Source organism: Saccostrea cucullata, unplaced genomic scaffold, assembly GCF_032062105.1.
Source record: "Saccostrea cucullata isolate Sc308-1 unplaced genomic scaffold, CSIRO_AGI_Scuc_v1 ctg6041, whole genome shotgun sequence".
Taxonomy (NCBI): Eukaryota; Metazoa; Mollusca; class Bivalvia; order Ostreida; family Ostreidae; genus Saccostrea; species Saccostrea cuccullata.
In genome coordinates this window covers 1,285-13,744 of record NW_026929230.1, presented here as the reverse complement: position 1 = coordinate 13,744, position 12,460 = coordinate 1,285, and the positions used below count along the sequence as shown (strand labels likewise).

Below are 12,460 nucleotides of genomic sequence, written 5' to 3'. Positions count from 1 at the left end.
AACAAACTTGAATTTCCTTTACCCAAGAAAGCTTTGCGACGTTTAATTGAATAAAGCTCAGGGGTTCTGCAGAATAAGGGAAAGTGTGAAATGTTTAAAGACGAGATGATGCGATATGGATGGATGAATATAGACATTGGACTACATGAGATCTGAATTGCTCACTTGAACAAATCGGTTAAGGATTATTACAAATGTTTTTCAAATGTGATATTTGATATTCAGAAAATTGTTGATCAATGCTAAGAACACAATCTTGTAATGCCAATTTCTTTAATGTAGAATGGTATTGTATCGAGGTCAATTTTCTGGAGTACAGACATCGGTCCTCAAGTGTCCTGGAGCCCATATGTTTACAGTATATCACCACAGGGGTTCCTGTTGTAAATGTCATATTTATTAAGGAGAAAACAATTATTATAATTTCAATGACCATAAAAACAATGAAACGTAAGAAGATAATAAACAGTATACCAAATTAAAAGTCAATTTTTTCATGATTTTTACTACGTTTATACAAAAAAAGTAACAAGTTTCTTGATTTTTAAAAAATAGATAACCCCTAATGATCTGCAATAACTGACTCTTTAAAATAAAATTATTTTATATGAACATATAAAACTGTCATTGCCAATGCATTATTTTAAAATACTTTTAAAAATTTCAACAGTAAAATTATCTGCCCTTATATGACCCAACCTTAAGCTCAGGTGCCATGGTTTTTGTAATCTTGAATCGATACGAAACATAAATTCCGGTATCATGCAGAGAGTAAGATTAAGCTTACTGACAAATACTGAGTAAGTTGGTTTTACATGAATTCAACAACCACCTTTAAAGTCGGTAAGATTACCTTTTTAGCAAATATCGCTAATTATTTAAAGTTAGGGTTAGGGCGTATTTTGGTTGACGAGTTTTTTCCCAAATGTTAGACCTTTGTTTTTATGCTTATGTTCTGTCTGCCTAATTAATACGGTGTATGTGACCGGTCAACATGGGAAGCTCAATCCCTCTAGGCACCTGATTTAGGGGGTCATCTTGCTCACAAGTATAACTGATTACTCAGGGATTTTTAGAAGAAGTTAACATGTTGAACATTCACATTTAAACGAGAAAGACGGAATACAATTTTCGAAATGTTCACAGGTATATGAACCATTTTTTAAGCGGACTTCATTGTTTCAATATTTAAATATAAGATCCTTACATGTTCTTTGTTTTTAAGTATTTTGTTTTCAAATAAGCGAAATAAAATAATAAAACGTAAACAGAACAAAGCGCTAAATTTACCTCCAGTTTTCATTATATATTCTACTGTCTCCTTTCTAATTTTCACAGGTTCCATATCCCCTTCCAGTATAATGTTGCGTTCGTTAAAATCAATGAAGACAATGAAAACCTACAATTAAATACCAAAACAAAGGGTAGCATAATCAAGTAATTGTGTGCGTACAGTATTAAATATTCATTTCTATATCGGTGTTACCTTCGCATGGATTGTATGTAATTGACGTATATCCTTATTATCGTTGATAACAAAAGAATTGCAGGGGTCAATAAATTCTTTAGCTAATTCCATGTGAGAATTTCTACAGTCCCCACTAAAGCTAATTATTGCTTTATCCTGTCTCAAAATAGGGTTAAGACGTTTGAGGTCTTCATGCTGTTTCAACTGAAATTGAAGCAATTATTAAGCAACATGTTTATTTTATCTAGTGTTCAAAGGAAAAAAAATGTAAAAAGTTAGATTAAACTTTTTGCATTCCCTCTTAACTTTTCTAATTTTATGAAAGTTATTTACAGAGTTTACTGTCCAGTTTGTCTTGATGTTGGAGAGTAACAGGATTATGATGAGAGAGATCAGAAGGATATCCACTACAAAAGAAAACAAATACAAAGTATATCATTCGTAGGAAGGTAGTCCAGGAGAATTGATATTGTATGAAATATGGTAAATACCAACGCTGTCAAAAAAACCTTAAAAGCGATGCAATATAATTAATATTTATTTATTTACAAAGTATATTCCGTGAATAACTTTATCAACTGCCCTACAAAGATTTTCCATCATAAATAGCCGAATGATTGACAGTGGCAGATATTTCCTCCTATTGTTTCCCCAAGTCTCGACGTTCTTACTAACTGAAGGATTATTTAATTTGTTTATCATATCAGTTGTTTGTTTTTTCTTGGTTTTGATTAATTTGTCTAGATAACAAACAATACTCAAGGAAAAGTCTGTTCATGCTCAGTCAAAAATTCTAATATTATATTACATTGGTCCTTACATCATTTCAATTTTTTCATATGTTGTGAGGTGTGTTGTATTTGTATTGTTTCATCATGTATATTATTAGTAACATTAAGTTTCTTGAACATTCCAGAGTGGTCAACATGTTCGGTCATTTTTTCTAGAACATTCTTGAACTTTGTGTATGTCCAGAACTTTCCAGTAATATCATGTACTTACAACTTCTAGAATTTTCTAGATTTATAGTACTGTATAAATATCCTGTCAATTCGATGCATAAACAATAATTTGTCGTATAAGTAACATTGATGTACAGGTGTATAAAAAGACTGGGATATAATTACACTGGACATTGTGTGCAGCAACGGACACTCTGATGTATGTATTTTTAGATTCTTGCTAAGTTTGTACTTTATGATTTGTATATATTAATGTTAATAAATTATTGTTAAGTTTAAATTGTGTGATTGATCTTTGCTGGCATTTAGGGTTATTCTGACCCATAACAGAATTGGGGGCTCGTCCGGGTTATAGAATTTCTTGCACTTTTGCAATTTATTGTCAGAATTTTGTTAATTGAATCGTTAAATTAAATTATAAGCCAGCAGAAATCAACATGGTGTTTTCGGTCACAGACTTTCTTAATTCACCAAGTGTTCAGGTTTTTGATACGTTAAAAAAGGATGACTTGATCGCATTAGGTTTGCATCTTGGGTTAGATGTTAAATCCTCTCAGAAAAAGCAAGATATTAGAATAAAGGTTGCAAACAAATTAGTAGAAGAAAACATCTTTGAAAAATACGAACTTCCAGAATATACAGTTAAATCAGAGTTAGGCTCTTATAAAATGGCAGAATATCAGTTTCAAGCAGAGTTAGAGAAAATGCGATTTGAAAGAGAAAAATTAAAAAGAGAAGATCGAGAAAGGGAAAGAGAAGAGCGAGAAAGAGAAGAACGAGAGCATGAACGAAAATTTGAATTAGACAAATTAGAAAGACAAGAGCGAGAAAGAGAGCGTGAAATGAACTTTGAATTAGAGAAATTAAAATTACAGCACCAACCAGAACCGTCAATACGTAATATCGCGACTACCAATAAGTACCTCGCAGTTAGCTAACTTACTACCGCTCTTTTGCGGGGGAGTCGAGAAAGGTCTAAATTTCTGGGGCACATGACATTGTTTACAGTAGTGACAATCAACTGATTCCAACAATTTAATGCCGAAATCACAAAGTTTTGCCAGATATTGAACTCCAAATAGTACATTGTCATATAAGGAAAGTTTAGAATATTTTATCTGCTCGAAAATGTGACGATTTTCAATGAAAATTTAACTAGAAGAGTCCGCTTAATTAAAAATATCGTTAAAAATGTAACAATTTAGGATTGGCTCCTCTCAAAAATTTATTAGGCTGGTTCAGCGATTGTTTAGCAAAGTATTCCACCAGGATTTTTTACTTATCTGTCCTTGTAAATGCTACAATGATCGATCTTGCATTATATTAAATAGCACATTTGCCCCAACCCAACAGACGTTTCCTACCTCCATCGCGAAAGAGGTCTGCAAAGTTAAGTAATCGCGATATCAAGTATTGTCAAAACTGAATTTGACGCAGCAAAAAATATCAGATTAGTTCCAAAATTTCAAGAAAAATCTGTAGACAAGTATTTTCCCCAATTCGAAAAGGTCGCAGAGAATCTTAAATGGCCACGGAATGTTTGGTCAACGATGTTACAAAGTGTACTGGTTGGAAAAGCGGCTGAGGTATACTCTGCATTAGGGGTAGTTGAGAGTTCAGACTATGAGAAGGTCAAAGCAGCAATATTAAAAGCATATGAATTAGTACCTGAAGCGTATAGACAAAAGTTCAGAAAGTATAGAAAGTTTGATAATCAAACATTTGTTGAATTTTCACGAGAGAAAGAAGATTTATTCGATCACTGGTTTAGATCTAAGAAACTTGATAAAACTTTTGCTAATTTGCGCCAAGTCATCCTGGTAGAAGAGTTTAAGGAATGTGTTCCTCAAGATTTGAAAACACATCTAGAAGATAAGAATGTGAAAACTCTTGAAGAGGCAGCAGTCATATCTGATACTTATGCTCTGTCTCATAAAAAGAATTTTGTTTCAAGATCTCAGTCTAGCAATAATTCTACAAATTCAGACACATATAAAAAGAGTGGTTCAGGGTCTCAGTCTTCCACAATTTCCCAGTCTCCATCCCAAGGTGGTTTTAAGTCCGGTCCAGGACGTTTTGAAGGATCATCTGGAATAGGGTCGCTTCCTACGTGTAGTTATTGTAAGAAAAAAGGTCATCTGATCAGTGAATGCTTTAAACTTAAGAGAAAAAATGATTTTGATAAAACTCAACCACACGCTTGTGCGGCAGTTAGAGGTGATAGAGAAGCCTTAGTTTCGATTTGTTCTGACACTCCTGATGTCCAGGGTTCACAGTCCAGTTCTATTGATTCTATGGAGGATTATAAGCCCTTTATGTCTCAGGGATTTGTTTCACTCGGTGATTCTAGCGAAATTAAACCTGTCCAGATTTTGAGAGATACTGGTGCTGCACAGACGTTATTGTTAGAGGGCGTGCTTCCTTTGTCTGAGCAGACTTCTACTGGTGGGTCAGTTTTATTACAGGGTGCAGAGCTAGGCGTCATTGATGTTCCCCTGCAGATAATTTGTTTGAAGTCAGATTTAGTTACTGGACCTGTTACTGTAGGAGTTTGACCTACTCTTCCCGTTCCAGGCATTTCCTTGCTGCTTGGCAACGATTTAGCTGGTGGAAAAGTTGTACCAGATCCTATAGTTTCTGAGAAAATCACTTTAGATGTCATGTGTAATGATGAAGATGATGACATATATCCAGCCTGTGCTGTTACCAGAGCAATGGCCAAAAGACGAGAAATGGAGGCAGACCATACTCAAGCCTTTGACAGTGCAAATTCTTCTACTGATATTGATTTGAATGACACTTTCTTATCTGACCTTGATGGCACTCAAACAAGCATGGAACCACACAATATCAAGAAGTCGGTGACGAATGAACCTTTATCAAAATTTAGTGGTGATGAAGATGAGTTAAATCTACCAGAAAGCCAAGGCAAGGATATCATAAGCCGAGAGCAGTTACTTTCAGCACAACATAAAGACCCAGATATCATTCAACTTAGTAAGAGGGCACTTCCACCAGAAGAGACCACTAAAGTTGGAGAATGTTTCTATATGAAAGATGGCATCCTTATGCGAAAATGGCGACCACCTGACGCTTCCCCAGACGAAGTGTGGCGTGTTGTTCACCAAATAGTGGTACCAGCTGCTTATCGTCAAGATGTAGTGAGTTTAGCTCATGATACACCTATGGCAGGTCATTTAGGTGTCAATAAGACTTATAATAGGATTTTGAGTCATTTTTATTGGCCTAAGCTAAGAAAGGATGTTTCGAAGTTTTGCAAGTCATGTCATGTTTGTCAGATGGTAGGTAAACCGAATCAGAAGATACCATCCGCCCCTCTCCAACCAATTCCAGCTTTTGAAGAACCGTTTTGTCGAGTGTTGGTGGATTGTGTAGGACCTTTGCCTAGGACTAGATCTGGGAACCAGTATTTACTTACCATTATGTGTACATCCACTCGATTTCCTGAAGCCATACCTCTTAGGAATATAAAGGCAAAGAGCATAGTTAAGGCCCTAACCAATTTTTCAGTTTTGTAGGAGCACCCAAGGCAATTCAGTCGGATCAAGGCTCAAATTTTATGTCGGGGTTGTTCCAGCAAGTCATGCATGAGTTGGGTATAAGGCAATATAGATCAACTGCTTATCATCCTGAGTCCCAGGGGGTGCTAGAACGTTTTCACCAGACCTTAAAAACAATGCTGAAGACCTATTGTTATCAGTATGAGAAAGACTGGGATGAAGGGGTTCATCTTGTGCTATTTGCTGCACGAGAAGCAGTCCAGGAGTCTCTTGGGTTCAGTCCTTTTGAATTGGTGTTTGGTCATACAGTTAGAGGACCTTTGAAATTGTTGAAGGAAAACTGGCTGACTGAGACTAGTGATCTTAATCTTTTAGATTATGTGTCTGATTTCAAAGAAAAACTTTACAATGCTTGTAAATTAGCACAAGAAAATTTGAAGAGTTCTCAGATGAAAATGAAAATGTGGTATGACAAATATGCCAGAAATAGGGTGTTTAAGCCAGGTGATAAGGTTCTTGTATTTTTACCTATTCCTGGTCATCCTTTACAGGCCAGATATTACGGCCCTTATGAAATTGAAAGCAAGATTAGTGATGTAAACTATGTAGTTAAGACACCAGGTCGACGTAAAGAGAAACGGGTTTGTCACATAAACATGTTGAAAGAGTATTTTGAAAGGTGTGACCGAAATTCTGTAAAACCAGTTTCCACTTTAGCCGATGCTAAGACTGTTCAAAATTGTATTGAAAGTAATACGAGTGTAGAAATGAATGAGAAAGATTGTAATCAGAGTGTTCGTTTGAAAAACTCAGAAGTTTTGGCTAATTTGGATGCTAAACTTGGACATTTGAACATTCACCAAAAAGAACAAGTTAAAAACTTGATGAGTGAGTATCATCAAATCTTTTCGAATGTTCCAAAGAAAACTAATGCAGCTTGTCATGATGTCATAGTGGGTGACGCTCTGCCTATCAAACAACATCCGTACCGTCTTAATCCAATAAAATTGCAGCACCTAAGAAGGGAAGTGCAGTACATGTTGGACAATGACATTGTCGAACCTAGTAAAAGTAACTGGAGCTCATCATGTATTCTTGTATCAAAACAGGACGGTACCTACCGATTATGTACAGACTTTAGAAAGGTGAATTCTGTTACCAAAACTGATTCATATCCAGTACCAAGAATCGATGACTGTATTGACAACATTGGAAACGCGAAATTTGTCAGTAAATTTGACCTGTTGAAAGGCTACTGGCAAGTGCCGTTAACAGAAAGAGCAAAAGAAATATCTGCTTTTGCTACACCAGACGGACTTTACCAGTATAAAGTAATGCCCTTTGGCATGAAAAACGCACCAGCTACATTCCAAAGGATGATTCACTCCCTTCTTCAAGACCTCGAGGGATGCGAGGCCTACATTGATGATGTCATCATATACAGCGACACATGGGACGAACATCTCCGAATCATGCGTGCTTTATTTGACATTTTAGCTAAAGCAAACTTAATTGTGAACCTTGAGAAGAGCGAATTTTGTCATGCTTATGTAGAGTATTTAGGTCATAAAGTAGGTCAAGGTTATGTTACACCCATTATGGCTAAAGTGGAAGCTATTGCAAAGTTCCCGATTCCTACAAACAAGAAAGAGTTAATGAGGTTTTTGGGCATGGCTGGATTTTACAGAAAATTTTGTCCAAATTTTTCCTCAGTAGTTAATCCACTTACAAATCTTTTACAAAAGAGGGTTAACTTTGAATGGACAAAGGATTGTGAAAAATCCTTTCATAAAATCAAATCTGTCCTTATGAGCAACCCAGTTCCGTCAACTCCAGATTTTTCTAAGCAATTTAAGCTTACTGTTGACGCTAGTGATGTTGGAATCGGGGCAGCTTTGTTTCAAGAACATAGTGATAAGGTAGATAGAGTTGTTTCTTATTTTTCAAAGAAACTTACAAAATGTCAACAAAAGTATTCCACCATTGAAAAGGAATGCCTTGCTTTGTTGTTAGCCTTACAGCATTTTGATGTTTATCTGAATGTTACATTGCATCCAATTCTTGTATATACTGATCACAACCCCCTGACATTTTTGCATAAATTGTCAAACAAAAATCAAAGACTGACTAGATGGAGTTTGTTGTTACAAGAATACAACATAACAATTAAGCATATCAAAGGCAAAGACAATGTTATTGCAGATGCCTTGTCCAGAGTATCATGAACAAATTAGAATTGTATTAATGTATATATATTTTACTTTAACAATATAAGTTTTCATTGACATTCAAACTTTTTAAGGGGGGAGGTGTTGTGAGGTGTGTTGTATTTGTATTGTTTCATCATGTATATTATTAGTAACATTAAGTTTCTTGAACATTCCAGAGTGGTCAACATGTTCGGTCATTTTTTCTAGAACATTCTTGAACTTTGTGTATGTCCAGAACTTTGCAGTAATATCATGTACTTACAACTTCTAGAATTTTCTAGATTTATAGTACTGTATAAATACCCTGTCAATTCGATGCATAAACAATAATTTGTCGTATAAGTAACATTGATGTACAGGTGTATAAAAAGACTGGGATATAATTACACTGGACATTGTGTGCAGCAACGGACACTCTGATGTATGTATTTTTAGATTCTTGCTAAGTTTGTACTTTATGATTTGTATATATTAATGTTAATAAATTATTGTTAAGTTTAAATTGTGTGATTGATCTTTGCTGGCATTTAGGGTTATTCTGACCCATAACACATAATAAAGAAGGATATGGAGATCACGAACAGGTGGGATCAGGTCCCACAGAGGAGTGAACATCCCCTGCTGACCGGTCACACACGCCGTGTGCTCCTTGTCATGATTGGGAAATAACGAAAAAAAAAATCCGTCGTCAATTCGATGTATAAATAATAATAATTAGTATGAAAAAAGTCAGTCAGCATTTGACTTAATGATAAATTGTATTTGCTGACAACATCATCGTATCGACCATAGAACTTATGAAATGATGACTTTAAACGAGACTGCTAATATTCTTGTTTCATCAACTTGCTTGTCAATAATTTAACTCGTTTTAGAAATTGTTCATACGTAGAACATGCTCTTGCTTAGCGAATCAACTGACATATATACATGTACACACCGTAAAACAACTGATTTAGCAAAGTAAAAGATGTCCTAACTTTTTTGGTACATAGTTATATCCCATATATAATTTTTACCCTTAAATTAGGATGTTGCGTTTCTATTGATAGTGAGTATCGTATTGGATTGCTTATTTCAAAATGAAATGGTCATGCAGAATATATTTTATGTTTCATTCATATCTTCATAATAAAATAATGAGTCAGCAGTGAGGTCATGTTACTTCATGAAACTTGTCTCGGATCATCATTATACTTGATGAACGGAGACAAATTGTATTATACATTATTAAAATATAATGATTTTTTTTTATGTGTGAAGTCTTACCATTAGTAAAGTTGTCATTTCTATCTTTGTTTATCTTGCTCTCCTTGTTAAACTTTTCCTCTTGGTTTTTCATTTGGTTATTAGTTTCAGAAACTTTGACCGAAAGTTCTGCGTAATTTTTAGAATGCATTTTATCGTTACTTTCACCATTGCTAACCCGTTTATTTAAATGACTGTGTTTGTTCTTAATTTCTCTTGTCTCTTTGGTTAAAGTCTTTAATCGTTGCGATGCCATTTTTTCCAAATTCTTGATTTTATTTTCAGATAGTTGCATCAAACTCATTCTTAGTTCCTTTTCACTTTTTAATTGTTGCTCTAAACTTTCAGACCGCTCTTTAATGGTCTCTAGGTCATCTTTATATTTCTCGATTTCATCTTCATATTTCTTTAATTTATCACTCATATCTTGTATCTTTTCCTCTAATCGATCTTGTTTATCTTTAAACAATGTTTGTTCTAGTTCTAATTCTTTGCTTTTCACATTCCGAAATCTTTCAAAAATATTTTTCTTCTCCTTTCCCATTTCGTTTTGGACCTTTGATATATTTCCATTTCCGTCCTCCAACTGTTTTCTTTCAAGGCCAAATAAGATGGAATGAATGCAAGGAATGATGAGGAAGGAAGCAAATATGATGATATAAATAATCGTATATCTTAGTATGAAAGCAACATTCTTCCAGGAAGAGGTGCCCTTTTGAGTCATAATATTTTTATGTTTTCCGTTCCCTCTATGCATTTTAGATGAATGCCTCTGCAAAACAATGTTGAAATGTATGTAATTAATTTAAAATTTACCACCTAAGACTAAGAAATTGAAGGGAAGCATTTGTATTCTATAAACACCAAAGAAATTGGAAAACCGCGAAAGTTTTTTTTTTATCTTTGAACACAATTTGTTTGTTCTTTCTATGTGACATAATTGGTTAGAATAAAATTAATTTTTTGGAAAAAATCAATTTTCTTTTAAACATTGATCATAAATGAAATAAAATGCTATTTTGTATTGTTAGTAATTTTATTTTCTCATCGGACGTTATGAAACATGCGCTATAAAGATCTTAAACCGTGAATAAAATAGAACACATATAAAAAAACACACATAATATGTACATGGCCAAATAAGAAGGCAACACTTAAAACAACTACAAACATATGTACATAACAAGAAGACACATATAAAACACTAATCCTTGTAAAAGGTCCCGTATGTTACAATATACGAGGGTTGATAGAAAAGTTCGCGGACAAGTTCTTTTGTGAGCGCGCTATTTCCATGAAAACGGTTAAACTCTCCAGATGAAAACTTTACCTGTTTTCCAATAAAAATACAAAGATTTGGTTGTTTTCCACTGATAATAAAAAAAATATACAGCTACATTATTTTGATGAAACATGCTTCACGTACGGAGCATGCTACTTTTTTAAACGTTCATATTACATAGACTTTTTAATGAAATTAAAAAATGCACAGTTGTAGCGCAAAGAGAATTATGAAATTTTACCGGCCGTTACAGTATTGATGAAACGTCACTTGGTGAAATTTTGAATTGAATTTGATGGCGTATGAATGTTTTATAGCTATTTCTACATAATCAGCAGGTAAAATGAAAGCCAAGAATGGAACGTCATTGCACGTCATGGAGCACCAAGCTACTAAAATTTATATGTGTAGACAGGAAAATGTCAAAAATAAACTAAAATGCTTCTATATGCTACTAAAAATTGTCTACACATAAAAAAGACAATAATATGCAATTAGTAGTGGCTTCATAAGAATGGAGGGATTAATTTTTTTTATTATCAAGTTTCATGCGATACCTCAGTAACCCCACTTAAGGCATGGAAGTTGCGGCTAAGGATTTTGCATTGTTTCCAAACCTGATGATCGCTTAACTCCGTAGACAATCATTTAAAGATCTCGCTAATATCCGAACAACAATTTAATTTTTAAGTAGAAAAAAGACATTTAAGGTATTTAGAACTAATAAAAATCTCACCGGGTTTAGAATATGGTTGTCACGTCACTAACGTCAAGTGATTGCTCCGTGAATCCTATGAGCGCATAGTAAAATCGTTGTAAATTTTAAAAGTTTTAGTAAATGAGCCTGATTATTTACATAAACAAAAGATAGGAATTTAATAAGACATAGGTCACACTTCACAGTAATTAATAGATTTTCCGTAAATCAAGGAGTCCGCGAACTTTTCTAACAACCCTCGTATGAATAAAAAAATCTTCAGGAATTAAAATAGTACTGAAGGATCAAATTAAGCTTACCATGGGACCAGGGTCCGCCATTATAAAACTTTGAGAATTCTCAAAAAAAATTCTCAACTCAAGTCTTGAGAATTACTCAGCTGAGAATTTAAGAATAAAACAGAGTTAAAGGGATTTTTATTTTTCTGAACTTTTTTATGACGGCCGCTGAGTCTGAGAATTTTGGATTTGAGAAATTTCTTAGACTTGAGAGCATTCTCAGACTTAAGTATGTTTTATGACGGCAGACTCTGTTCTCATTAATGTTTGCTCTGCTCAAAAGGATGACTGCACTTAAGGATATTAGAAATTTTTATGAATATTAACTTTCGAAATAGGCATTTTTTTTTAATTGAAGAAATGATCAAGTTCTAATCTACAACTTTACTTAATTACAATAAATAAAAGTATGTATTTATGATGTACAAATCTGTTTTCTGAGACGGTGGTCAACACAATTTATTCAGTCTCCGTACGATAATGAGGACGACCACTTTTTTTAAGTAGTCAGCGCATGTTTGTCTATTGTTCTTTTTTTAAAAGTAGTTGTATATTTGGATAAATGCTGTTGTATTAAAAGGAGATTAATAGACAAACATGCACTTATGGTTAAAAAGAGAAGAAAAACACTGCTTCTTCTTCTTTCTTCTCAGTTTCTCAGTCGAACACGTTAAATAGTCAGTCATCGATTTAAAATATTTTTTACTTACATGGATGGGATTATATGTTTTAAACCTTTTGTAAATAATGTACTTGTGTCACACATAATGTTC

General features: G+C 34.0%; 2 protein-coding genes across 2 annotated transcripts; both read right to left on the bottom strand.

Moving 5' to 3' along the window:
• LOC134280176 (uncharacterized) lies at nt 1-1,614 on the bottom strand. Its single transcript, XM_062762602.1, has 3 exons — nt 1,487-1,614; nt 1,291-1,399; nt 1-378 (listed from the first exon to the last, which is right to left on the bottom strand). Exons 1-3 carry the CDS (start codon nt 1,577-1,579, stop codon nt 179-181), a joined length of 402 nt encoding a protein of 133 aa, XP_062618586.1. The 5' UTR covers nt 1,580-1,614; the 3' UTR covers nt 1-178.
• An 89-nt stretch (nt 1,615-1,703) lies between these two features.
• On the bottom strand, nt 1,704-9,953 carry LOC134280178 (chromosome partition protein Smc-like). The gene is made up of 3 exons (XM_062762604.1): nt 9,431-9,953; nt 1,802-1,875; nt 1,704-1,712 (listed from the first exon to the last, which is right to left on the bottom strand). Exons 1-3 carry the CDS (start codon nt 9,951-9,953, stop codon nt 1,704-1,706), a joined length of 606 nt encoding a protein of 201 aa, XP_062618588.1.
• Nucleotides 9,954-12,460: the final 2,507 nt, after the last annotated feature.